Here is a 27,300-nt window from a genome sequence, read left to right on the forward strand (position 1 = left end):
TCAGGGAGGGGGAAAGTTACCTGAACACTTTGTACCAGAACGCAGTCACACACCTTAGGATAGCTTAGGATTTGGTCATTGGTCAGGGCAGGAGAGTGTGGCTGCAGCTGAGGCAGGTAAGGGGTCTCAGAGGGCAAGAGGGCAGGACCATCAGCCTTTGTGATTGTCCAACAGGTTTGAGGTTCTTTCAGCTTGTTTGGATGAGAGTGGGGGCTGCAGGGTGGATGAACAATCTGACCATGGCACCATAGTACAGGAAGCCTTTCAAATGGAGAAAAAAGGAATGTAGTGGTAGTAGGGGACAGTATAGTTAGGGGGATTGACACTGTTCTCTGCAGCACACGAGAGTCCAGACGGCTGTGCTGCCTGCCCGGTGCCAGGGTTCTGGCCATCTGCTCAGGGCTGGAGAGGAACTTAGTCGGAGGGCGATGATCCAGTCATCATGGTCCATGTAAGTAGCAACGACATGGGTAGGATAAGGAAAGAGGTTCTGCATAGTCAGTATGAGGAATTAAGCACTAAGTTAAGAAACAGAACCTCAAAGGTAATAATCTCAGGATTATTACCTGAGCAACGTGCAAATTGGTGTTGAGCAAATAAGATTAGAGAAATTAATGCGTGGCTCAAAGACTGGTGTGGTAGAAGTGGGTTCCGGTTCATGGGGCACTGGCACCAGTACTGGGGAAAGTGGTGGCTGTGCTGTTGGGATGGCCTATACCTGAACTTGCTGGGGCCGGTGTTCTAGCGAGCCACAAAACTAAGGAAGTAGAGGGGATTTTGAACTGAATAGTGGGGGCAAGGGATCAAGTTTGGGAAGATATGGTAAATCAAGGAGTAGAGAGAAGGCAAGAGAGGAAGGTATTTAATATGGGAAACAATAAACAGACTATGACAGGAAGGAACAGAGCGAACAAATCTAAGAGTACATCAACAGATAAGGCTAGAGGTTACAAAAATAATAAAAGAACAAAACTAAAGGCTCTGTATCTGAATGCACATAACATTCAAAACAAAACAGATGAACTGAGAATGTAAATAGAAATAAATAAGTATGATCTGATAGCCATTATAGACACATGGCTGCAGGATGACATGGATTGTGACCTGAATATTGAAGGGTACATGGCATTTAGGAAGGACAGGATGCTAGGAAAAGGTGGACAGGTGGCTCTGTTAATTAATGATGGTATCAGCGCAATAGAAAGGGATGACCTAAGTGCAGGAAACCAGGATGTAGAAGCAATTTGGGTAGAGATGAGAAATCATAAAGGCAAAAAGTCACTGTGGGAATGGTATACAGGCCACCTAGTGTTAACCATACCGTAGGACGGGGTATAAAGGAAGAAATAATAGCAGCCTGTCAGAAAAGTATGGCAATAATCATGGGGGATTTTAACCTACATATAGACTGGAAAAATCAGATGGGCAGAGGTAGCCTAGATGAGGAGTACATAGAATGTTTTTGGGATAATTTCTTAGAACAGTACGTTCTGGAGCCAACCAGAGAGCAGCTCTATTAGACCTGGTATTGTGCAACGAGATAGGATTAATTAATGACCTCATAGTTAAGACACCCCTATGTAGCAGCAATCATAATATGATTGAATTTTACAATCAGTTTGAGGGAGAGAAGAGTGGGAACAAGACCAGTATTTTAAACTTAAATAATGGCAATTATGAGGGCATGAAAGCATAGCCAGCTAAAGTAAACTTTAAGAAAAAGCATATAATTATGCAAAGATGGGAAGCAGGTCAGAAGATTGGACAGAATATAAAAAACAGCAAAGATTGACTAATAGATTGATAAGGAAGGTAAAATTAGCGTACAAGAGAAAGCTAGCTAGAAATATAAAGACAGATAGTAAGAGTTTCTATCGATATTTTTTAAAAAAGAGTTAACAAAGTGAATGTTCGTCCTATAGAAAGTGAGTCTGGGGAATTAATAATGGATAATAATGAGATGGCAGATGAATTGAACAGGTATTTTGCATCGGTCTTCACTATAGAGGATATAAGTAACAGCCCAGTATTAGCTGTAAGTCAGGAAATGGGAGGGAGGAACTCAAGAAAATTACACTCACCAGGGAAGTGGTACTGAACAAATTGTTGGAGCTGTGGGCTGACAAGGCCCCAGGTCCTGATGGACTTCATCCTAGGGTCTTAAAAGAAGTGGCTAGTGAGATAGTTGATGCGTTAGTTTTAATTTTCCAAAATTCCCTAGAGTCAGGGAAGGTTTCACTTGACTGTAAAATAGCGAATGTAACTCCTTTATTCAAAAAGGGAGGGAGACAGAAAGCAGGAAACTACAGGCCAGTTAGCTTAACATCTGTCTCAGGGAAATGTTAGAAGCTATTATTAAAGACGGTATAGCAGGGCATTTAGAAAAATTCAAGGTAATCAGGCAGAGTCAACATGGTTTTGTTAAAGGGAAATCATGTTTAACTAATTTATTGGAGTTCTTTGAAGGAGTTACATGTGCTGTGGATGAAGGGGAGCTGGTGGATGTATTGCACTTAGATTTCCAGAAGGCATTTGATAAGGTGCCACATCAAAGGATATTGCAGAAAATAAAAACTCATGGTGGAGGGGGAAACATATCGGCATGCATAGAAGATTGGCTAGCTAACAGGAAACAGAGAGTAGGCATAAATGGGTCATTTTCTGGTAGGCAAGATGTAACGAGTGGTGCCACAGGGATCTGTTCTGGGGCCTCAACTTTTTATAATTTATATAAATGACTTGGATGAGGGACTGAAGGTATGGTTGCTAAATTTGCTGATGACAGAAAGATGGGTCGGAAAGTAGGTTGTGACGAGGACAAAAGGAGGCTTAAAGGGATATAGATAGGTTAAGTGAGTGGGCAAAAATATGGCAGATAGAGTATAATGTGGGAAAATGCGAAGTTGTCCACTTTGGCAGGAGGAATAAAAAAGCATATTATCTAAATGGTGAGAGATTGCAGAGCTCTGAGATACAGAGGGATCTGGGTGGCCGAGTGCATGAATTGCAAAAGGTTAGTATGCAGATACAGCATGTAATTAGGAAAGCAATAGAATGTTATCATTTATCGTGAGGGGAATGGAATACAAAAGTAGGGAGATTATGCTTCAGTTATACAGTGCATTGGTGAGACCACATCTGGAGTACTGTGTACAGTATTGGTCTCCTTATTTAAGGAAAGATGTAAATGCGTTGGAAGCAGTTCAAAGAAGGTTTACTAGACTGATACCTGGATTGAGCAAGCTACCTTATGAGGAAAGATTGGACAGGCTACGCTTGTATCCACTGGAATTTAGAAGAGCAAGAAGCGACTTTATTGAAACATATAAGATCCTGAGGGATCTTGACAGGGTGGATGTGGAAAGGATGTTTCTCCTTGTGGGAGAATCTAGAACGAGTTATCACTGATCACAAATAAGGGATCGCCCGTTTAAGACAGAGATGAGGAGAATATTTTTCTCTCAGAGGCTCATGAGTCTTTGGAACTCTTTTCCTCAAAAGGCAGTGGAAGCAGAGTCTTTGAATATGTTTAAGGCAGAGGTAGATAATTATGATAAGCAAGGAAGGTGAAAGGTTATCGGGGGTGGGTGGTAATGTGGAGAAATCAGTTCAGCCATGAATGTTATTTATTTAGAGATACAGCACTGAAACAGGCCTTTCGGCCCACTGAGTCTGTGTTGACAATCAACCACCCATTTATACTAATCCTACATTAATCCCATATTCCTACCACATCCCCACCTTCCCTCAATTCCCCTACCACCGACCTAAACTAGGGGCGATTTACAATGGCCAATTTATCTATCAACCTGCAAGTCTTTGGCTGTGGGAGGAAACCGGAGAACCCGGCGGAAACCCATGCGGTCACAGGGAGAACTTGCAAACACCGCACAGGCCGTACCCAGAATCGAACCTGGGTCGTTGGAGCTGTGAGGCTACGGTGCTGACCATTGCACCACTGAATGGCAGAGCAGGCTCAAGGCGCCGTGTGGCCTACTCCTGCTCCTAATTCGTATGTTCATATAACAGTTCAGCTGTTGTAGTATTATGCTCTTTTTTCAGCGATGAACACAGCAGATCAATAATTTGTTGTGAAAGAAAAAAAAAACGCATTTCTTATTTCTTCAAGGAATTAATTTCGCTTGAAGCTTTTAGAATTTTGAGAGAGAAATAAATCAGCTTATCTTCTTTCAGTTTCAATTGTCTCAGAGAGATCTCCTTCATCCTTCACTTGCTGGAGCAGTCTGTCTCTTGACTGACTGCTGCTCAGCTAATTTTAAAAGTCAAAATTGCAACATTGAATCTCTGCTGTCTCTCTCTGTATGGCTGTTGCCTGGCAACCAGAATGCACTTTGGCTCACTGTCTCCAGAGAGTTCTTAAAGATGCACTGATCTCTTTACACTCTTAAAGGTGGGCTGCAATATTTTCGAGGAGAGAAAAAAAACACAGCACCGTGACTCTGTTCACAGATGCCACAGATCCCATGTGAAGGGCACTGTGCTGTACAAGACGCCTGATTAGAGGAAATCTCCGCTGACAAACCCATGAATGTCTGTGGTAGCTGTCAGCAAGTTGAATGGCATCCTAGAAATTCACTGCAGCTTTTAAAAAGAACTTACAGATGCCGTTTCTTTGTTTTTTTATTTCTATGGACAGCACTTTTTTTTTAAACTGATGTTTTGAGTACATTTGCAAGGGAAACTAACTGTAGCATTTACTTCATGAACGAGAAGCATCTGAAAACTTACAAATATTAAAGCCACAAATTAGCACTGCAAATCTTCATGAGTATATTGGATTCATTATTCCACAGCTGATCATTGAGTATCTTGATTATAAACAGGTGGTTTATGCAAGTAAAACTTTAAAATGGGCTGCTGTTGTCACAAGGCTGTATCCTATGTATGCACTGTAGATACATAATAGGGCCCGACCAAATTCACGGCCATGAAAAATGCATCATGGATCATAAAAGCGTGGGTCCTCCATGAAATCGGCCATTTTGTTCATTGACACAAGGCTCACCTCGCTGATTGCTGGGCGTGTTGCAAACACCGCGTATTTTAGTGATTGACACAAGGCTCAATTCACTGACTGGTAGATGAGGGAAGGCTTCCAATGCAGTTTTGAGAGAAGCAGTCTCAAGTTTTCGCAGACAAGTGAAAATGCCAGAATGAGGAAATCAAAAGTGGCCACAACCATGACTATAGCACAAGAAGTCAAAGAATTTGGAAGCCAAATTCTGCATGCCAGTGGTGGAATACTGTTTTGTACAAGCTGAAATGTTTTGTTAGATCACTCACAGTGGGCTACGGTTCAGCGTCACTTAGAGTCCGAAAGCCATCGCAGTAGATAGCATCCTGCACCGCACTGCTGGAAAACAAACATGCAATAAAATAAGCAACAATTTCGTCTCTTTATAAGAAGTTGACAGAGAGTTCAGAAAATTGTCAGTTGATTACAGTGGAACTTGTGGATGCTATTGCAAGCGCCAAGGTACCATTGGAAAAACTTGATCACCCAAACCTGTGGGTATTCATTCAATGTAATGTGCAAAATGGTGCCAAGCACAAATAAACTATGACAGGGTTACCTACCAAAGGTTTTTATTACACATTGTGAGGAGATGAAGTCTCAGATTAATGCATGTGAATCTTTTGTAATTATTTGTGACGAGTCCACCGATGGACAAGACAACTACGTGCTGCATGTTTTGTTTGATTTTAGGTCTGGTAAGGTCAAAGATGTACGGTCGGGAAAGCTAACAACAGCACTCGCAGACTGTGTCCAATTAGAAGCTGTTAACTACACCACAGTCTCCCTACCGATAATCAAAACCATTTCAAAATAGGGTGCAGATTTCAACGAAGTGTCTGCTTTCATTAGTGACAATGCAACTAACATGACAAAATCTTTCAAATCTGTTCTGCAAGGTGTAATACCTAATGCTGTCTCTTTCATATGTAATGCACTTATAGGCCGGAATTTTGTGCCACCCCAGCGAGCCTGATGGTGGTGGGGGGGGGGGGGGTGGATGGTGGGGGGAGGCGTGGCGTAAAATGTAGCAGGAGACTCCGGGGGGCCTTCCCGACCCACTCCCGCCTCCATCCCACTTTACATAGGGCATGGGGGGGCAAAAAACAGACCGCCCCAGGCCAATCAAGGCCCTTAAGCGGACACTTAACGGCCACTTAAAGGCCTTCTCCCGCCTCATGGGGATTTTACCCATGGCAAGCAGGCATCCTGGAGCCAGAAAAGACAGCCCAATGAGAATTGTCAGCCTCACCGCGCCCCGGGAGGCCCTGACAATCGGGCATAGGGTGCCCGATTGAGGGCCGCCCCACTGCCCCAACCAACTCCAGGACTCATGATGCCCCTTTCCCCCCGGTGAGGCAACCTAAACTTACCTACAGTCCTGGCTCCATGTCCTCGCCTGGGCTGCAGTCCCAGCAGTGGCCACCACTCCCGGTGGCGCTTCTGGTACTAAGAACTGCTGGCATGCTGATTGGCCATCAGCTTAATAAGGCAGGACTTCCTCCCTCAAGCGGGTGGAAGTCCCGCCTCGGAACAATTAAAGTCCGGGGACCCATACAATGTGGGACGGATCCCCGGGCTAGGCGGAAGTGGGTTCACCACTGACTTTTACGTCGGTAGCCAGCTCCCGTCCGCCCGACTTAAAATGATGTGGAAAAGAGAATTTTGTAAAGTCGGCAAACTGGTCAGTTACATTAAAAATCTTCCAACACTGCCCTAATCGCAAGCTTCGATACAGGCAACATATTGCAAATGTGGCTGAAATGGCTGAAATTGGGGAACAAAACATTTCTCTTCCTCCAGAGCCAGTAATTACACTTTGGAATTCTTTGTTTCGGGTAGTACAGTATCATGCAGCTCACCTAAAATACTACTCAGACTTCATCTCAGAAGAGCTCACAGTGATACCGGAAACACAAGTTTTAACAGACATTGTAACACTTATAAATGATGCTCAGCTTAATGAGGAGGTTCAGTTTGTTGCCAAGAATGCTGCATAACAGATGGATTTAATCACTTGGTTTAAATCTCAACATGTCACAATCCACAAAGCTTACAATAAAGTGATGGATGGACTGTTTTCGTCTGAAGAACAGTCAAATGAACAACACTCTGATGTCACTGAATTAAATGCCTGTGCTCAACAGGTGTTTTCTTTCATGGCAAAGAAGCTGAAAACAATATTGCTGCTATGGGGAAAAGTCAAGTGATGAAGAAAAAGCAGCTCAAAGGTTTCAACAACCTTAATTGGCATTCCAGAGAGCTGTGCGTATCTTTGACCCAGCACAAATGCACCTGTTGATAGTGGATTTAAGCTCATTTGATGTGATTCCTGGCTTTGACAGGCAGGACATTCCTGCTTATAAAAGCATTGCAATAGAAGCAGATTGTACTTTGCCTGTGCCGCAGTTTTGGAACTCTCTGGATTGCAGAATCCCCCACCTTGCAAGGCTAGCATGGTTCTGTCTGACAATTCCAACAAACTGTGTGGACACGGAGAGAGCTGTGTCTAAACACAGGTGTTCACAGCACAAAGACAGGGAATGAAGAAAGAAACAGTTGCAGGATGCTCCATGCTCACATTCAACCACTGACTCCAGTGAGTAAAGAATGTGATCTGTTAAAGGTCAGCTTTTTACAATAGTCTTTAAGTATACAATAAATTCCATATGAAACCAGAAACCTCCCTTATCTTTTTTGTTTTAAATAAATCATTTTCAGTTTGTTGTGTTATGAAAGTGCTTCCATTTTTAATATTTTTTGAGGACTCATGTTTAAAAACTGTGGAAATGGATTCACTTGAAAGACTGAAGAGATTCCCTGGATGCTGTACTTGGGTTTTTTAACAAGGTCACTGAAAGGACTTGAGATTTTGTTTCAAAGCATACCCTTCTTGGCAGTCACATGTCTTAAGCTAAGTAAACAGCAGGAGCCTTGGAGACTAGGGGAGTTGTTTACAGAGAAGTGACATGTCAATATTTATGGTGGTCAAGAGTTGGTTTCGTTTTGGATATTGTTTTGAGTCATTTGGGGGTCAGCCTGCTAAGAGAGAAGCCAACAGCTCATCCTTTTTCACCTTTTTGAGAAACACCAAGAATCCAGTGTGTGGACTGGAGAAATTGATGCTGCATTTCTCCTGAAAAGCCTGTCAGACTAAGCCTCGACATCACCTGAAGAGAACTGCTCCAAAAAAGATCCCAGTGACAGCCGTCTATGAATATCTGGACTCCAGACTAAAAGGACCAGCGGAGAACATTGCACATCTTACCTTTTTTTCTTCAAGAATTAACAGTATTTGGCCAAAGAATTTTTTTGTATTTTTGTAAAGAGATCTCTGCATAGAAAACATTTTTTTTCCTTTAACCAGTGTGTGTGCGTGCGTGTGCGCTGCCTAATTTAGAAGGGAAAATTCATATTTCAACCTGCGTCAATAAGCTTTGCATCTTTATTGAATAAGTCTTGTTTTATAATAAATTAATAATTTTGTTGTTTATTAAAGAAACTTGGTTGGTGAATTTTATTCTGAAATGAAAATAGAGTATATAATTGGCCGTATCAGTAACTGCGTAAAACATTTAAATATATGTTGTAACCTGTGGAGAAGTGGAACTGGAGAAGGACAGTGCATTCCTCCCATAGCAGTTGCAACATCGTGAAATTTCCAATTTAAATACGTGACATCGTGAAAATCACGATACTTAAAATGCTGTGACCATGAAATTTGCAAAATTTAATGGTTAATTTGGTAGTCCCTATACATAGAGGTTTCTGGTTCTTTACCATTGTTTTCCAATTGACGAAATGGAAATAAAGACTTCATGAAGTAAAAATAATGTGTAGATGACCCTGCTCAGTGATCAGCTTGAAAATTGACTTAGTTGGTCTAATTTGGGTTCAAATTTGTTCGGCTTTGACCCAACTTCTCTCTGCAAGATTTTAATATCAAAGCTGACTGTACCTCTCTTAGTTCCATCATTGAGAATAAGTACATTCACAGTGGCTTATCTTCATGGTTTTAAGATTGGAAAGAGTTAGGAGGGAGAAAAATGTTGATTGGCACATGTGTTTTTTTCTAAAACTAGTGACAATCCACATAGGTAACTGCACTCTGGCATAGCTATAAAACTACAAAGCACCGATTATTTCCTCAAGAAAAGAGTCAAGGAAAGTCTTGTGTACATATGGCCTGTATTAAGGATGCAGAGATCACTAGCGTAGATCCTGTGTAAATACCCTGCAACCTATGCTTTATCGAGAACAGTAATTCTCAATTTTATATTTGCCATTAATTGCATCTGTCTGTGACAGATATACAGGAATTAGTACTTGTTTTAAAGCATGCATGCCACAAAAGAGTGAGAGGTGAAGGAGAAAGAAATGCAGAGTGAAACCCATCTGTTGCGAGACTAAAATTTAAAGGCGTGTTACAATATCAATATGTTGGATTTGCCATAGAAACAGTACATCAGTTCCCAAATGGCAAACATATTGCTTCGTTGTATTGAATGAATATTATTATGTAAGCAGTTATGATTGCAATTTCTTTTGTTATATCTTGGTAAGGCCCATTTGGAGGTTATAAGCTTCCATTAATAATATTTAATTGACTTGAACATGCAGAGTCAGCAATTTTCTGCCTTTATAAAGACTGATCGTATTTCATAACATCTTACTAATACGTTCCTGGGAATAAAATATCTCACTAGGCTAAAAGCTGAATATTAAATTGGACCAATATTGAGAAATGATGCAGAAAGTTCTTTCCTTGCACATTTATCCATTTAATATGTGCTCTCAGAGCTATGAACTTTAATACAAATACTTATCGGCAAGTTTTTAAAGACATCACCTACTCTGTGAATAATTGTTTTGTTTCCCCATAGCAATTAGTTACAACTAGGGCTGAGCAGAATTTTTGTAAACTTGAAATTTCATGAGCCAGCAAACAAGCAAATTGCTCCCTTTTGACAAAAAATGACTGGAAAACTGAAATATCTGCACATCTGTCTCATTTCTACAATTATCCTAAATTAATTATGGAGGTGTCAGACAAAAATGATTATTTTCTGTGATCTGCATTCATTTCCTATTGTATGTACACTTTATGTATCTGTCTGTTTGACCTGTGTGGAACCTATTGGAACAGATTGTTTTCCCAGGTCATTAAATACCAAAAGAAAGTAATCCACCGTGGATAGTGCTGTTTATCTGGGAACATCTTACTGTTTTTTATATATATCTATTATCTTGCTACTAGCTGCCTGTAGCTCCCTGGAGCTTGAGCTAATTGTATTGGGAATTGGGCTGAAGTAAAACACAACAGTTGGTATCCTAATTTATGGCTTCACACAGTGATAATGAGATTGATGGCAGCATAGTGCATCTGGAAATAGGTTACTTAGAGGAATCCAAAAGAGAAAATCATTTATCTGATGAATAACAATGTTGAACAAATGTATTTTAATCCATTAAATCTTTTGTTTTCGGTAGTTTTATTAAGTATCATACACTAATGAAATTAGTTAGAATCATACTTATGTTCTTGAATATTTTACCAAGTAATTAGTTATGTATGCACTGTTAAGGATTGAAACTTTGAAACTTAAGGTGTTTTCTTTGAATTTCTTTCAGATGCCAGTGTATTACTATCCATCTGGCCAGTACCCTACCTCAACAGCCCAACAGTTCAGGCCTGTTGCTTCTGTTCAATACAATGCACAGCGAAGTCAGCAGATACCACAGACCACACAACAGACAGGTATTTCATTTCTTCTATATTATCCGATTACCCCAAGTGAAACCTGCAGGTCTGTCCTTGTGCTTGTGCCTTATCTTGACTTGGAGTCAGTTAGAATTAGGGACAACTGAAAAACAGGCAGCCACAGCTACATCTCACATTCACCCATGGATCAAAATCTTGGAGCCCTTTTTGAGTTCACATCCAGCACACATTTCCCTTTGCCTTTCAGTTCCATGTAACACTTGTTTATGTGCTTGCATTACAGGTTTGGGTGATTTTGCACTATACTCATGTTTAGTGCCCCTGATGACAGTTTCTGTAAGTGGACTTTGCCCTTACAATCAGAAATTTGTAATTTTTCACTTGCTCTCCTAGCAGAGTGCAAGAACCTGGAGATTAACAATGATCCCATTTTCAGTATTAATGCTGCAAATAATGTAGGATTCCCACTATACCTTCAGTCTGTTTGAGCAAGTGAAAATCACAGATCAGAGATTTGCCAAGTTAAAACAGATAACCAAATTCATTGGTACTAAACCAGCTAAAGTTATACAATACAGTGAATAAGGCCATTGAAAGAGTGAATGTCAACACAGGGTCTTTGTGTTTCTTGATAGCAGAATATTGTCTTGCATCATATCACTTGTTCTCTTTTGTCTGAATTTCATCTGAATCCAGCAGAGACTGCAGATAGGCTCTATGTTTTATTTTTTTAAATTTAGAGATACAGCACTGAAACAGGCCCTTCGGCCCACCGAGTCTGTGCCGATCATCAACCACCTATTTATAGTAAACCTACATTAATCCCATATTAGTCCCTACCACATCCCCACCTTCCCTCAATTCCCCTGCCACCTCCCTATACTAGGGGCAATTTATAATGGCCAATTTACCTATCAACTTGCAAGTCTTCGGCTGTGGGAGGAAACCAGAGCACCCGGTGAAAACCCACGCAGTTACAAGGAGAACTTGCAAACTCCACGCAGGCAGTACCCAGAATTGAACCCAGGTCGCTGGAGCTGTGAGGCTGTGGTGCTAAACACTGCGCCACTGTGCTAGTGCAATGTTAACAAAAAGAAATGCCGTAAAATTGCACCTCATAGATTCACAACTGTCCATAGTCACTTTCAAGCTACCAGCATTACCCCACTAATTGCTAATTACATTGCACAATAAAATTTCTATAAAAAATTTAAATTCAAAATGAAGTGGCAGGGTCCAATTTAGAGTCCCATCAAATCAATTTCTTAAAATCACAGGACCTGGCAATTAGATTTGTTACTTTAAAATATTTAGGTAAGCTGGTTTCCAAGGAACAAAGGTTAATCACACCCTTCGAAATAAAGAAAGCAATCAGTCACTTTTAACACTTAGTTCAAAGAATACTCTTTATATATCCCAACAATGAAACAGTTCAAATATTGCTATTTGTGGCAGCATGATGTTGCTCTGTACAGGTAACAAGTGCAGTTGTGCTAACATTTATGTAATATTGGGCAATGGAAGTGAAGCATAAATGCAAAACAGACTTTTCTTCTAAAAGTTAAAAATCATCGCCAACAAAATGAAAGGCTATTACAGAATTTCCAAGCAGTCAAGTAAAATAATACTCAGTGTTTATATCTATTGAATATCACCATTTCCGCTACAGTGTTCAAGGGTGTGATATTATTTAGTTAGCTGCCTAAATTATTTTTTTTAAGGGATATAGTTTCTCCACAGTAGGAATGATACATATTGAAGATGAGAGATATTTAGCATGTATCTTGAAGAGTCGGCTCATTGGACCTTGTACCAACCAACTGGAGAGGGGGCCGTTACACTGTAAGAGAGTGAGTAACAGGTCTCACAGTGAACCGGTCTCTTTTCCAGAAGCCACATACTCATCTGACAAAAATACTGTTGTTTTATTAGAAAGAGTAGAATCTAAATTTAGAATTGTTTTACTTCTGTATCTTACAGTTAGTTATTTTGTATTTCTTTTCTGGAAATGTGCTAAATTGAGTTTTTGTGTGAATGACTTAGCCATCACCAATCTCCTTTTGTTGAAAACCTTGACATCATGTCATTGTTCAAACCTTGGTTAGGCAGATACTGATCAAATAGACATTTTGTGAATTAATTACCCTTCTGATGCATTATTAATTGAATGTATTTAATGCTGGTTTTATTTGTGTTGGTTTTGTTTGTGCATTTCGAAAAATCTTCTCGAGTGGCCCTGTTCCTGGGCTGGTAGGGAGAGTTTTATCCTAATGTATGCCATTCAGGAAATTACTTGGGCTGGATCTCAAAGGCAACAATTTGCTCTCCTTTTTCCAACCCATTCCCAACCATCTAAGGGAAAACAAATCTGATCGGTGTGTTAATTACAATATGAGTGTTCACACCGATTTTACCCTACGTTCAAGAGCATCTTTATTGTGTAACAGTATAATTATGATATGAGTGTTATTTTAAGCTAATGGTTTCAGCTAATGTATTTTTCTAAATCTTGGCTGAATTTTGTTAGGGCAACGGTGGCTCCATCAGCGGGCCAGAAAGCGGGGCACAGCCCCGCCTCGGCCATTTCCGGGAGTCCCGACCCTATTCTGTGGCCATCAGGCAATTAACTGACTGGCTTCAGGGCTCCCATCCATTTAAGGGCAGAGATCCCGCCTCCTAGAGCAGCCGGCCAATCAGAAGGCTGGCACTTCTTCAGTCCCAGCAGTGCCACTGGGAGCAGAACCCAGGTGAGTGGGGTCAGGGTTGGTGGGGGCTGTCAGGTGGGGTAGGTGCGGGGGTGCTACAATTGTTGAGGGTGGTGGCCGCAGGGCAGTCCTTGTCACCGGTGGGGGCCCTCCTTGGGCCACAGAGTGTCAATCGGGAGAGCCCCACACCCTCCAAGCTCGCAGGGAGGTCGCCAACCTTTGCTGGGCTGTCTTCCCATGCAACTGGTAGAACGCCAGGGTCTCAATTGGCTTCTGGATGGGAAGGCTGTCCTCAGCTGATAAAATTGCACGGCATCGGGAAGACAATGGTCACCCCTGTCTTCCCCCGCCATTTTACAGTCCTCCCCTGTCTCCCAGCCCGCCCCTAGAGAATTAGTAAAATACAGCCCCATGTTTGCTTCATACATCCATCAATGCAAACTCTTGAGCACACCTTTTGTATAAGAACAGTGAAGTTGGGCAAACCTAATTTATTCTGATGTGTCCATGAAAGTAACAACGTGGAATTCTAAATATTCTAAATATATAGCAGGGACAGCCTAGGTACGTTCCAACAAGAAGGAAAGGTATGGGAACCAAAGCCGGGGATTGTTGGATGATGAGGGAGATAGAGAATATAATGAAACAAAAAAAGAGGGTGTACGATGCATGTCAGGTGAATTTTTCAAGCGAGAACCAGGCCAAATACAATAAGTTGAGAGGGGAAGTGAAGAGGAAAATAAAACTGGCAAAGAGAGAATGTGAGAATAGATTGGCTGACAACATAAAAGGGAACCCAAAAATCTTCTGCCGGCATGTAGATAGTAAGTGGGTAATAAGAAGCAGGGTGGGGCCTGTTATAAACAAAGGGGGTGATATATACTTGGAGATGCAGGGCAAGGCTAGAATACTTCATGATTACTTTGTATCTGTGTTTACTAAGGAAGAGGATGCTGACAAAATATCAGTAAAAGCGGTGAAGTTAAAGCTAATGGATGGGGTGAAAATTGATAGGCAGGATGTACTGGGAAGGCTGGCTCTGCTTGGAGTGGATAAGTCACCTAGTCTGGATGACTTGCATCCCAGGTCGCTATGATAAGTGGGAGTTGAGATAGTGGAAGGGCTTGCCATAATCTTTCAATCTTCCCTAGATTGGAGGAGATGCCAGAGGATAGGAGAGTGGCAAATATGACACCCTTATTCAAGAGAGTGTATAAGGACATTCCTGGTAACTGCAGGCCAATCAATTTAACATCAGTAGTGAGTCAGATTTTAGAAATAATAATCAGGGAAAAAATCAGCAGGCACTTGGAGAGTTTCAAGTTAATTAAGGAGAGCTGGCATGGATTTGAAAAAGGCAGATTGTTCATGACTAATCTATCTGATCTTTTTGATGAAGTAACAGAGAAGGTTGAAGAAGGGAAAGCAATGGATGTTGTCCATATGGATTTTAAGAAAACGTTTGACAAAGTACCGCATAAAAGGCTGGTTAACAAATTTGAGGCTCATGGAATAGGAGAGTCAGTGTCAGCTTGGATAAAAACTTGACTTTAGGATAGAAAACAGCAAGTTGTGGTAAATGGTTGTTTTTCAGACTGAAGGATGGTAGATAGTGGTGTTCCCCAAAGTTCAGTGCTAGGACCATTGCTTTTTTTGATACATATAAATGACTTGGATATGGGAATACAGAGTAAAATTTCAAAATTTACCTGACAAAGAGTGAGACTGATAACAATCAACTGCAACAGGACATAGATAGGCCAGCAGAATGAGCAGACAAGTGACAGTTGGAATTTAGTACAGAGAAGTATGAGGTGATGCATTTTGGTAAAAGCGGTAGGGACAGGCAATATAGACTTAATGGCACAGTTCTAAAGAGTGTACAGGGACAGAGGGACCTTGGGGTAAGATCTTTGACGGTAGCAGGACATAATGAAAGAGTAGTTAGCAAAGCATATGGGATCTTGAGCTTCATAAATAGACGTATTGAATATAAAAGCAGAGAAGTTCTGCTGAACCTTTATAAACTTATGGTTCAGCCACAACTAGAGTATTGTATCCAGTTCTGGTCACCACACTTTAGGAAAGATGAGATAGTCTTTGAGAAGGTGCAAAGGAAATTTACCAGAATGATTCCAAGGATGAGGGATTTTATCTATAAAGTTAGGTTGGAGAAGCTGGGGTTGTTCTCCTTGGAGCAAAGGGGACTGAGGGGAGATTTTATAGAGGTGTACAAGATTATAACAGGTTTAGATTAAGGTAGACAAAGAAAAACTATTACCATTAGTTGATGGTGCAAGGACTCGGGGACACAGATTTAAGGTTTAGGGTAAGAGATGCGGGAGGGTATTGAAGAAGAACTTTTGTATGCAGCAGGTGGTAATGGCTGAACACTAGCTGCCTATGAGGGTGATGGAAGCAGAGACAATCAATAGTTTCAAAGGAAATTGTGTGGGAACTTGAGGGAAATAAACTTGCAGGCCTATGGGGCTAGAACAGGAGAATGGGACTGACTGAATTGGTCTACAGAGAGCTGGCATGGATTCAATGTGCCATATGGTCTCCTTTTGTGCCATAACGACTCCATGATTCTATCTATCTCTATAATACATCAAAAATCTTACATCTTCACCTCATTCTTGCCACTTTTTCCCATTATAAATTGGAATGTGCATCCACATTTATAATGGAAGCTGTCTATGTAAACCTGTCATACTGTAACTACACCCTTCCCACCATACAGACTGTATGAAGGAAAAGTTTGTTCGCTCAGTGCCACTTATGCAGATTACATTAATTCGCCTGGGACAGGCAGTGCTGCGGTCTGCTACCTGGGCAGACCATGCAGCGTTCCTCAATGATATCAATTGGGAAACCTGCGCAGGTAACAGTGCTGCCTGCCCCGGGCAATCGATATAAGCCTGCTTAGCGCTGCTTGAAGTGGCGCTATACAAACTAGTTTTTCCCCCTGAGTTTAAAGTAGGATCAGAATTAGTTCTGCATGCTGTTGTCTAATTATCCTACACTGTCTAACCCCACTTACCATGAAATTGCACTTGGTCTTGACTCCCTATGTGCCATCCTACACGATTTAAACTACTGACATGTAAAGTCTTGCATAGAGTTCACACTTCCTGTCAGTATAACAGGATGTAAATGTAACTCGTTTCACTTACCCACTGTCTTCTTTATGAAGCCTGTTATGCCAGTGCGTTTTGTTGAATGAAGATTTTCTTTGGTCCACTGACTGGAGATCTGAATTTATATTTTTTTGAAGAAATTTAAAAAGAACATATAAAATAGGATGACTGCTGGAAGCTTTTGTTGATCACCTAGTTTGCTACACTATGTCCCACATTGCAAAGGACTGATAAGAGAGACAAAATGTATGTGCATTTCCCAGCAAGAACCAAGACCTAGGAAGTTTAAAGGAACTACCTGTTCTTTTCAGCAAGCAGAGAAATACTACTACCTGCTATGTTTGAATCACTGAGTGACTGTCATATGACATGCCCCTCCCCATCTGTGGTTTTCAGCCGGTGTTTTCTCTGCAGCAGAAGAGAAGCAACTGGACTCTGACATGAGCAGACCCAAGTGGGGGGGGGGGTGGGGGTCCCTCTCTCTCTCTCTCTCTCTCCCTCCCTCTCCATTCCAGCTTGAAAGCTTTCAAATCCTGCTTGTTGACAGACCACCTTTGCAAACTCCAGCTACAATCAGAAACCCCATTGGAGGAAATCATCTGCATTGCTATCTTCAAGAGACTCACCGGACCAGTCATCTACCTCTTCAAACTAAAAGCCTCAGGACCACTGAATTCAGCTCGAGGCCAGCCGAGTCACCAAACTCCACAAACTGTATACCTTTTTTTATGGACTCTAACTCAACCAATTTACCTTTCCCCACATTGTAACCTATTTGTATGTGTGTAAACCTCTAGTGTGTGCGAGAGTGAAAGTTGGCATGTTGTTTATTATTTTATTAGTTCAGTTTAGGTACAATAAATTTAACCTCTTCCTATGTTAATTCAAGAAAATCTGTGCTATTGGTTCTTGTTATGATCACAGCAAGTAAGTAATCAAACACATAATGAATTGGCCAGTACATCCACTTTAAGAAAGAATTAAACCTGTGCTGGTCTAACAAGGAGAGAGAAAAGAGGGAAGCCCTTCAACCTCTCCTCACTTGACTGTAACAAGCCCTATTCCCTGCTGATTTTTTGATCTGCTGTTCAATCCTGGTTCCCATATCTTCCTGATGTCGGGATGCAGTCCTTTCCAGTCTCTCCCGCTTCCCAAAGCATTGGCCTGTGACCTTGTCTGATCTGATCTATTCCCTAAATTGCCAAAGAATTGACAGAAAGGTAAGAAAAGGGAAACTGAAATGGAAAGGGAAGTCAGGCGCGGTGTATAGCAGGCTGCCAATACTATATTGCCTGTTCTCTGTCCCCGCCAAAATAATCCCCAAAGTACGAGAAAATGATAAGGGCATATATTTCTGACCGAGAGTCAGACAGAGTGAAAGAGAAAATACCAGAGAGTTACAGCTGTTAGACCCCACCTCCGCTTATTCAGCCCCGGCTGTCAGGCACACAGTCTCCCCACTCATCTAAGACTTGTTTCAGCCATTGAGCAGTCCCATCCCCTATGAGATCCCATCTGCCTAGATCCCTGAAAGAAGCTGCTGTTAATCACAAAAAGAGTTTTGAAAACTGTCTTTGCCATACCTACACCAGAATATAGACAGCAAGTATTATAACAGCAAATTTAATACTTAAAGAAACATTTTCTGCCATGGCACAAGTTAGTGGCAGGGACCGATCAGGTCACATTGCCCTGGGCTTGTCCCACTCGCAATGTTACCATACCCCTGCACCCAATTTATTGCACCTCCGCCATCTTCAAGGCCCTGGACCTCCCAGCAGATCCCTTACCTCAGTGTGAGCAACACCACAGGAAATTCAAAAGAGATCAATAAAAAAACGCATCTCCAAAGAAATCTAGCAGCTGCTGTGGTTCAAGTTGAATTTTCAAAGCATTTAACTCTAGATGGTTACTGTTACTTTTTGTATTGCTTATTTGCTTTGGTATTGAACAGAATTGAGTAATCAATAAACTGCTGAGCACTAGCCTATGCTGCACAGTATGGATTACTTCAGCTCTTTTTATGTTCGAGTTTGTCCTTTTTTGATATAGAATGGAGGAGAACTTCAGCTGAGATTATTTCAGAAGAGATTCTGAAAAATGTATTGCACTGCTGAGCCTAGATAAAAGCAGAGTTGAATAGCTGAATAAATTTCTATTTTCAGCATAGAGGTTTGAGGCAAGTGGATCAAGGCAAATGGCTGTAGCAGGTGAAAAGGTGGAGCTTTATCATAAAGGATATGAATTGAGTTCTAGTTAAGTTTATTATTTACAATGGCTGAATTATAGAAAAGTGTAATCGTTGATATCTTTGATTCTTTCCTATGAACAGTCATGTTCCAGCTCTGCTCCAGATTACAGACTTGGAACCAATCATATTTTCTGGTGTGGTGGGAGAAAGAGATTAAAATTCCAAAAGCTAGTGTCCTGTTTAAGTGATCATCACAATGAAATTTTTTGGCTTGCCGTTGAAATTAATGAAGGAGCTGTGATAACGATTGCTTATAAGCAAAATCAAGTGTATTGCACTCTGATTTCTGTTATTCCAGTGAATGTGTACATTATTTGCATGATGAAAATTATCTTATTGTGCAAGAGATGTATCTTTTCTCCATTATAAAAAAGGCTGTACAGGGTTTAAGAAATGAAGCTGAGCTATGTCTCTTATGTTTTAATCAAAATGAAATTATAAAGATAAAAACATGACGGATTCAATGTACCTGCTAAAGTGAATCCACGCCCAGCTGACTATTTACGTACATGTCTACCGACAGTGAATGTGCTCATCAATCAGTGACAGAAATATTAATTATTTTCCATTTTAACCCATCAAATTTACCAACCCTTTTGTTGTTGTTCAACTAGTAGAGATTTCTATTCTTGTTTGTGTTGCAAAGATTTTATTTAATTTTTTTACATTCCATTGATAAGCTATATCTATCATTGAACTGCAAAGAAAATCCATGCTCTGCAAATAAATTCTAAAAACAGGGCAAGAGGTGGATTATAATCTCAATCTAATGAAAGGATTGCCACTGATAATGAGAGAAAATTTCTTGAGCTTTGCATTTCAGGGTTTTGATTGTCATTTTTTTAATTGTATTGTAATTATTGTTTCCAGTTTTTGGATTTACCTAAGCCAGTTGTCGGTCAGTTTAAATTTTGACAATATAAATAAAGAATATGAGATAGATGAAAAGGGTTATTCTAATATTTAGATTACTGAAAGAGACTGTCAGCAGGAGCTTTCCTAAGAGCTATTTTTTCTCCCTTTGTATCTGAAGAATGTGCAGTTCCTGGGTGAAAAGCACAGGCAAATAATGGGCGGATTGGGGTGCTGGGGAGAGGAAGATCTGTGTCCCCTCTCCTTTACATTGTGCCGAGATTTCCTGGAACTCCCCGGTAGGGGTGGGAGGAGACAGAGGGTTAGCGGTGGTGGTGGAGTGGGGGGGGGGGGGGGGGGGGGGGGGCAGGGCAGCGCAGGAGAGCCAGATGTGATATGCTCCAAGAAAACACACAATGAGGCAGGAGAAAACATAATCATGCCCCCTATCTCACTGTCCTCTCCAAGCACCCATTCTTCGGAGGGCCAAGAAGAAGTGGGCTTTAGGTTCAGCATTCAGCCCTTTTGAGATCAGAAGATGAAACCCAGAAATGGGCAACTTCCTTTCCTTTACAAGTAACAGATACAATACAGCATTGTTTGGACACCATTACTTTTTCAGCATACCTGACCCAATAGAAATTTCGAGGGTCATTTTTACCTACTCCTTTAGACATTAAACAAGTAAAGAGGTGGCCAAAATGAAGTCTTGAGCATAAGATGCCATCCTAGTAAATGAATTAAAGCATGCATTGGGAACGGCTGCCCAGAGTTTATTTAAGGGGCTGATTGCCACTTAAATTGCCTGGTAGCATTCATCAAAGAGGCTGCACAGCATTTTGGTGGCTGGTGCTTGTCCTAATGCCTTCTCCTAACAGCAACCAGATAGTTGGAGTAAACAAGCCATTGCTGAGGATTTTGAGTGCTACTTAAAGGCAAAATCACCATTTCATGTTCACTTTCTGCTGGAGGTGTAAAGAGGACTTTTCAAAAACATTGGGATACTTCCTGGGAGTTTTTTAAGACTTCACTGACATTTTATCTACATTTATTCTGGGAATGCTCTGAAGACTTCGCCTAAAGATAATAAATGATATGTAACTGTACCTTGTTGGACACCTTATATGAGTCACTAGGAGAAAGGAAGTGCTTGGTCATGGGCACTTCGCAAGGAGTCCCCTTTGGTCTGCAGGAGAAATAGGAGGAGGACATGAGACTAGGCAAGCAGCACCAGCTGCTGAATGAGAGAGGAACAGGAGAGTGAGGTGGACTCCATATCTGTTGCAGGTACAGGTCACCCCCTCTCCTCTGGGCCTCCTTCACCAGAATATGTGCACCCTCTCACTGGGTCACTGAACCAGCCTGAATTTGCCACTGTGTGCCAGCCAGAGCACACCACACCTTCAGTGGAAGTGGATACGTGGAGCCCGCATATATTGCTGCGTGTAAATTGTTTTGAATCTGTGCTTGAGCGCTAAACCTGCAGGTATCTGTTTAACACCTGCAGGACATGTCTCAGGACATCGCTGCATGAGTTCCTCAGGATAGTGTCCGAGGCCCAACCATCTTTAGCTGCTTCATCAATGACCTTCCCTCCATCATGAGGTCAGAAGCGGGGATGTTTACTGATGATTGCATCGTGTTCAGTACCATTCATAACTCCTCAAATGCTGAAGCAGTCCGTGCCCCCATGCATCAAGACCTGGACAACATTCAGACTGGGGCTGACAAGTAGCAAGTAACATTCAACAATTAAGCCCAAAATTGTATGCTCAAACCATACTTTCAAGCAGGTGTGCCTTATTAGCACAGCACCCACTGAGTGCATGTTTTTACGCTTTCACACAATAACCCATTTAATGTATGTTGTCCAGATTGCCATGACAAAAGATAAAATACAAGAGGAAGCCTAGCAATTGCTGTAATTTGTGCATTCACAGACGAAGACATTAGAGGGCTGATTTTGATTTTAATCTAATTTGATTTTCAAACAAATTCAATTTTGAAAGCAAACCAAGCCATTTTGAGGGAAATAGGTAGGAAAGGTAGAGAGAAGGAAAATGTATTGAAGACAAGAGAGTTGCTGGCGTATAGGCCCTACCCATGGGCTATTGTAAACATTGTTTGTCGATCAAGGGCCTGAAAGACATGACAATTAATTGGATAGCATGATTAAGTTGCTAATATGACTGATATTGGGTTTACTAGGAGATGCAACAAATGGAAACCTGTGAGAAGAGATGAATAAAGAACATTATTTTCTTATTTGTTCATGGGATGTGGGCATCGCTGGCAAGGCCAGCATTTATTTCCCATCCCTAATTGCCCTTGAGAAGGTGATGATGAACTGCCTTCTTCAAATGCTGCAGTCCATCTGGTGTAAGTATAATCACTGCTGTCAGGAAGGGAGTTCCAGGATTTTGACCCAGCGACAATGAAGGAACAGCGATATAGTTCCAAGTCAGGATAGCGTGTGGTGTGGAGGGAAACTTGCATGTGATGGTGTTTCCATCCATCCATCTGTTGCCCTTGTCTTCCTTGGTGGTAGAGGTCGTCGGTTTGGAAGGTGCTATTGAAGGAGGCTTGGCAAGTTGCTGTGGATTGTACACACTGCTGCTACTGTGCACTGGTGGTTGTGGGAGTGAATGTTAAGGTAGTGATGGGGTGCTGATCAAGCGGGCTGCTTTAACCAGTATGGTGTCGAGCTTCATCAGTGTTGTTGGAGCTGGACTCATCTGGGCAAGTGGAGAGCATTCCATCACGCTCCTGACTTGTGCCTTGTAGATGGCGGACAGGCTTTGGGGAGTCGGGAGGTGAGTTACTCACCACAGAAATCCCTGCCTCTGACCTGCTCTTTTAGCCACAGTATTTATATGGCTGTTCTAGTAACATTTCTGGCCAATGGTAACCCCCCAGGATGATAAGGACGGGGGATTCAGCGATGTTAATGCCATTGAACATCAGGGGGAGATAGTTAGATTCTCTCTTGTTGGAGATGGTCATTGCCTGGCGCTTGTGTGGCGTGAATGTTACTTGCGACTTGTCAGCCCAAGTCTGAATGTTGTCCAGGTCTTGATGCATGCAGGCACGGACTGCTTCAGTATTTGAGGAGTTGTGAATGGTACTGAACACGATGCAATCATCAGTAAACATCCCCGCTTCTGACCTCATGATGGAGGGAAGGTCATTGATGAAGCAGCTAAAGATGGTTGGGCCTCAGACACTATCCTGAGGAACTCATTCAGCGATATCCTGAGACTGAAATGATTGGCCTCCAACAATCAGAACCATCATCTTTTGTGCCAAGTATGACTCCAGCCAGTGGAAAGTGTTCCTTCTGATTCCCATTGACTTTAATTTTGCTAAGACTCGTTGCTGCCACACTCAGTCAAATGCTGCCTTGAGGTCAAGGCCAGTTACTCTCACCACACCTCACCCCTGGAATTCAGCTCTTTTGTCCATGTTTGGACCAAGGTTGTAATGAGGACCGGAGCTGGTGCCTCTTGCGGAATCTAAACTGAGCACTGGTGAGCAGGTTGTTGCTGAGTAAATGCTGCTTGATAGCACTGCCAATGACACCTTCCATCTCTTTGCTGATGATTGTGACTGATGGGGTGCTACGTGGCCAGATTGGATTTGTCCTGCTTTTTGTGGACAGGACATACCTGGTCAATTTTCCACATTGTCAGGTAGATGCCATTGTTGTAGCTGTACTGAAACAGCTTAGCTAGCAGCGCAGCCAGTTCTGGAGCACAAGTCTTCAGCACTGCAGCTGGGAAGTTGTCAGGGCTCATAGCCTTTGCTGTATCCAGTGCATTCAGCTGTTTCTTGATATTATGTGAGTGAATTGAATTGAAGGCTGACATCTGTGATGATGAAGACTGTAGGAGGAGGCCGAGATGGATCATCCACTTGGCACTTTTGGCTGAAGATGATTGTAAAGGCTTCAGCCTTGTCTTTTGCACTGATGTGCTGAGCTCCGCCATCACTGAGGATGGGGATATTTGTGGAGCCTCCTCCGGATAGTTGTTTAATTGTTCACCACCATTCACGACTGGACATGGCAGGACAGCAGAGCTTAGATCTGATCCATTGGTTGTAGGATCACTTAGCTCTGTCTATCACATGCTGCTTCTGTAGTACTGTGGTGAAGCTTCACCAGTCTGACACTCATTTATAGGTATGCCTGGTGCTGCTCCTGACATGCTGTCCTGCACTCCTCATTGAAACAGGGTTGATCCCCTGGCATGATGGTAATGGTAGAGTGAGTGGAGTGGTCAATTACCAGGGCACAGATTTAAGGTGATTGGTAGAAGGATTAGAGGGGACATGAGGAAAACTTTTTCACCCAGAGGGTGGTGGGCGTCTGGAATTCACAGCCCGGATTGCTGGTGGAGGCAGAAATCCTTAACTCTCGTAAAAGGTATACGGATATGCACCTGAAGTGCTGTAATCTGCAAAGCTACGGACCAGGTGCTGGAAAGGTGGGATTAGATTGGGCAGCTAGTTTTTTTTTCGGCAGGCATGGACATGATGTGCTGAATGGCCTCGTTCTGTGCCATTACCTTTCTATGTTTCAATGCCGGGCCATGAGATTACAGATTGTGGTTGAATACATTTCTGCTGCTGCTGATGGTCCACAGTGCCTCATTGATGCCCAGTTTTAAGCTGCTTGATCTGTTCTGAATCTATCCCATTTAGCACGGTGACAGTGGCACACAACACGATGGAGGGTTTCATCAGTGTGAAGATGGGAACATGTTGAAGATGTATAGGTGTACAAATGGTGAGATCTGAAGAGCCCCAGATATTGGGCCTCAGATATGACTTGAATGAAATTGACACTGCAAGAGGAAGCGGCACAGGTAAGTGATGGATTTGTTTCACGGGATTTGGGGTGATTGTGGAGCCTGTGGGATGACGAATCATAGGGCTGAGGAAGAGCCATCAAGCCTTCGGGGGGAGGAGCAATCAGGGTTTTGGCGGGGAGACATTGGGGCCTTGGCGGGGAGACATTGGGGCCTTGGCGGGGAGACATTGGCGTCTCAGGAGGAAGACTTTAAGGATCATGGAGGAAGACATCAGGGATCTGGGAGAGAGACATTGGGGCCTCGGAGGCTGATATCGTGGCCTTGGTGGGTGATTTTGGGGCCTCACCAGGGCCTTGCGGAGGGAAACACCAGGGCTTCAAGAGGGAGACATCAGAGCCTCAGGGAGGGATTCATCAGGGCCTCGGTGGTGGATATCAGGGTCTCAGAAGGAGGCATTGGGACCTCGGGGAGGGAGAAATTGGGGCCTCGGAGAGGGAGGCATCAGGACCTTGGAGGAAAATATCGGGGCCTCAGGGAGACAGACATCAGGGCCTTAGAGGAAGACACTGGGGCCTCGGAAAGGGTAACACCAGGGCTTTGGAGGGAGATATCAGGGCCTCACACAGAGGCATACATCGTGACCTCGAGAAGGGAGACATCAGGGTCTTGGTGGGAGATATCGGGGCCTCGGGAAGGGAGACATTGGGTCCTCGGGGAGAGAGAGACACAGGAGCCTTGGGGAGAGAGACACCGGCGCGTTGGGGAGAGAGACACGCCAGGGCCTCAGGGAGAGAGAGAGACTCCAGGGCCTCAGGGAGAGAGAGACACCGGGGCCTCGGGGAGAGAGAGACGCCAGGGCCGCAGGGAGAGAGAGAGACTCCAGGGCCTCAGGGAGAGAGTGAGACGCCGGGGCCTCGGGGAGAGAGTGAGACGCCGGGGCCTTGGGGAGAGACAGAGACTCCAGGGGCTCAGCGAGAGAGAAACACCGGGGCCTCAGGGAGGGAGACACCGGGGCCACGAGGAAGGTGACACCAGGGCCTCGGGGAGAGAGACACTGGGTGAGTGGGAACAGAGACATGGAGGCCTCGGGGAGAGAGTCACTGGGTGAGTGGGAACAGAGACACGGGGACCTCGGGGAGAGAGACACCGGGTCAGTGGGAAAAGGAATGAAACCGGACAGACCACCCGGCATCGACCTAGGCACTGGAAACGACAACGGCAAACCCATACCTGTCGACCCTGAAAAGTCCTCCTTACTAACATCTGGGGGCTTGTGCCAAAGTTGGGAGAGCTGTCCCACAGACTAGTCAAGCAACAGCCTGACATAGTCATAATCACGGAATCATACCTTACAGACAATGTCCCAGACACTGCCATCACCATCCCCGGGTATGTCCTGTCCCACCGGCAGGACAGACCCACCAGAGGTGGCGGGACAGTGGTATACAGTAGGGAGGAAGTTGCCCTGGGAGTCCTCAACATCGACTCCAGACCCCATGAAGTCTCATGGCATCAGGTTAAACATGGGCAAGGTAACCTCCTACTGATTACCACCTACCGCCCTCCCTCAGCTGATGACTCAGTAATCCACCATGTTGAACACCAGTTGGAGGAAGCACTGAGGGTGGCAAGGGCACAAAATGTACTCTGGGTGGGGGACCTCAATGTTCATCACCAAGAGTGGCTCGGTAACACCACTACTGACCAAGCTGGCCGAGTCCTAAAGGACATAGCTGCTAGACTGGGTCTGCGGCAGGTGTTGACAGAACCAACAAGAGGGAAAAACATACTTGACCTTGTCCTCACCAATCTGTCTGCTGCAGATGCTTCTGTCCATGACGGTATTGGCAGGAGTGACCACCACACAGTCCTTGCGGAGACGAAGTCTCGCCTTCACATTGAGGATACCGTCCATCGTGTTATGTGGCACTATCACCGTGCTAAATGGGATAGATTTTGAACAGATCTAGCAATGCAAAACTGGGCATCCATGAGGCGCTGTGGGCCATCAGCAGCAGCAGAATTGTACTCAACCACAATCTGTAACCTCATGGCCCGGCATATCCCCCACTCTACCATTACCATCAGGCCAGGAGACCAACCCTGGTTCAACTAAGAATGCAGGAAGGCATGCCAGGAGCAGCACCAGGCATACCTCAAAATGAGGTGTCAACCTGGTGAAGCTACAACACAGGACTATCTGCGTGCCAAACTGCGTAAGTAGCATGTGATAGACAGAGCTAAGTGATCCCATAACCAACGGATCAGATCGAAGCTCTGCAGTCCTGCAACATCCAGCCGTGAATGGTGGTGGACAATTAAACAACTAACTGGAGGAAGTGGCTCCACAAATATCCCCATCCTCAATGATGGGGGAGCCCAGCACATCAGTGCGAAAGATAAGGCTGAAGCATTTGCAACAATCTTCAGCCAGAAGTGCCGAGTTGATGATCCATCTCGGACTCCTCCTGAAGTTCCCAGCATCACAGATGCCAGACTTCAGCCAATTCGATTCACACCGCGTGATATCAAGAAAGGACTGAAGGCACTGGATACTGCAAAAGCTATGGGCCCTGACAATATTCCGGCAATAGTACTGAAGACCTGTGCTCCAGAACCTGCCGCGCCCCTAGCCAAGCTGTTCCAGTACAGCTACAACACTGGCATCTACGCTGCAATGTGGAAAATTGCCCAGGTATGTCCTGTACACAAAAAACAGGACAAGTCCAACCCGGCCAATTACCGCCCCATCACCAACTCTCAATCATCAGTAAAGTGATGGAA

At 43.3% G+C, this 27,300-nt stretch overlaps 1 protein-coding gene across 3 annotated transcripts in view; it reads left to right on the forward strand.

Moving 5' to 3' along the window:
* The window catches only part of LOC137369635 (cAMP-regulated phosphoprotein 21-like), a 758,358-nt gene that overhangs the window by 655,394 nt on the left and 75,664 nt on the right, over nt 1-27,300 (forward strand). For all 3 annotated transcript variants that reach the window (XM_068030966.1, XM_068030967.1, XM_068030968.1), the window contains one exon: nt 10,667-10,793. In XM_068030966.1, the coding sequence (XP_067887067.1) occupies nt 10,667-10,793 (127 nt within the window). The remainder of the gene's footprint in view (nt 1-10,666; nt 10,794-27,300) is intronic.

Source organism: Heterodontus francisci, chromosome 5, assembly GCF_036365525.1.
Source record: "Heterodontus francisci isolate sHetFra1 chromosome 5, sHetFra1.hap1, whole genome shotgun sequence".
In the NCBI taxonomy this organism is placed as follows: Eukaryota; Metazoa; Chordata; class Chondrichthyes; order Heterodontiformes; family Heterodontidae; genus Heterodontus; species Heterodontus francisci.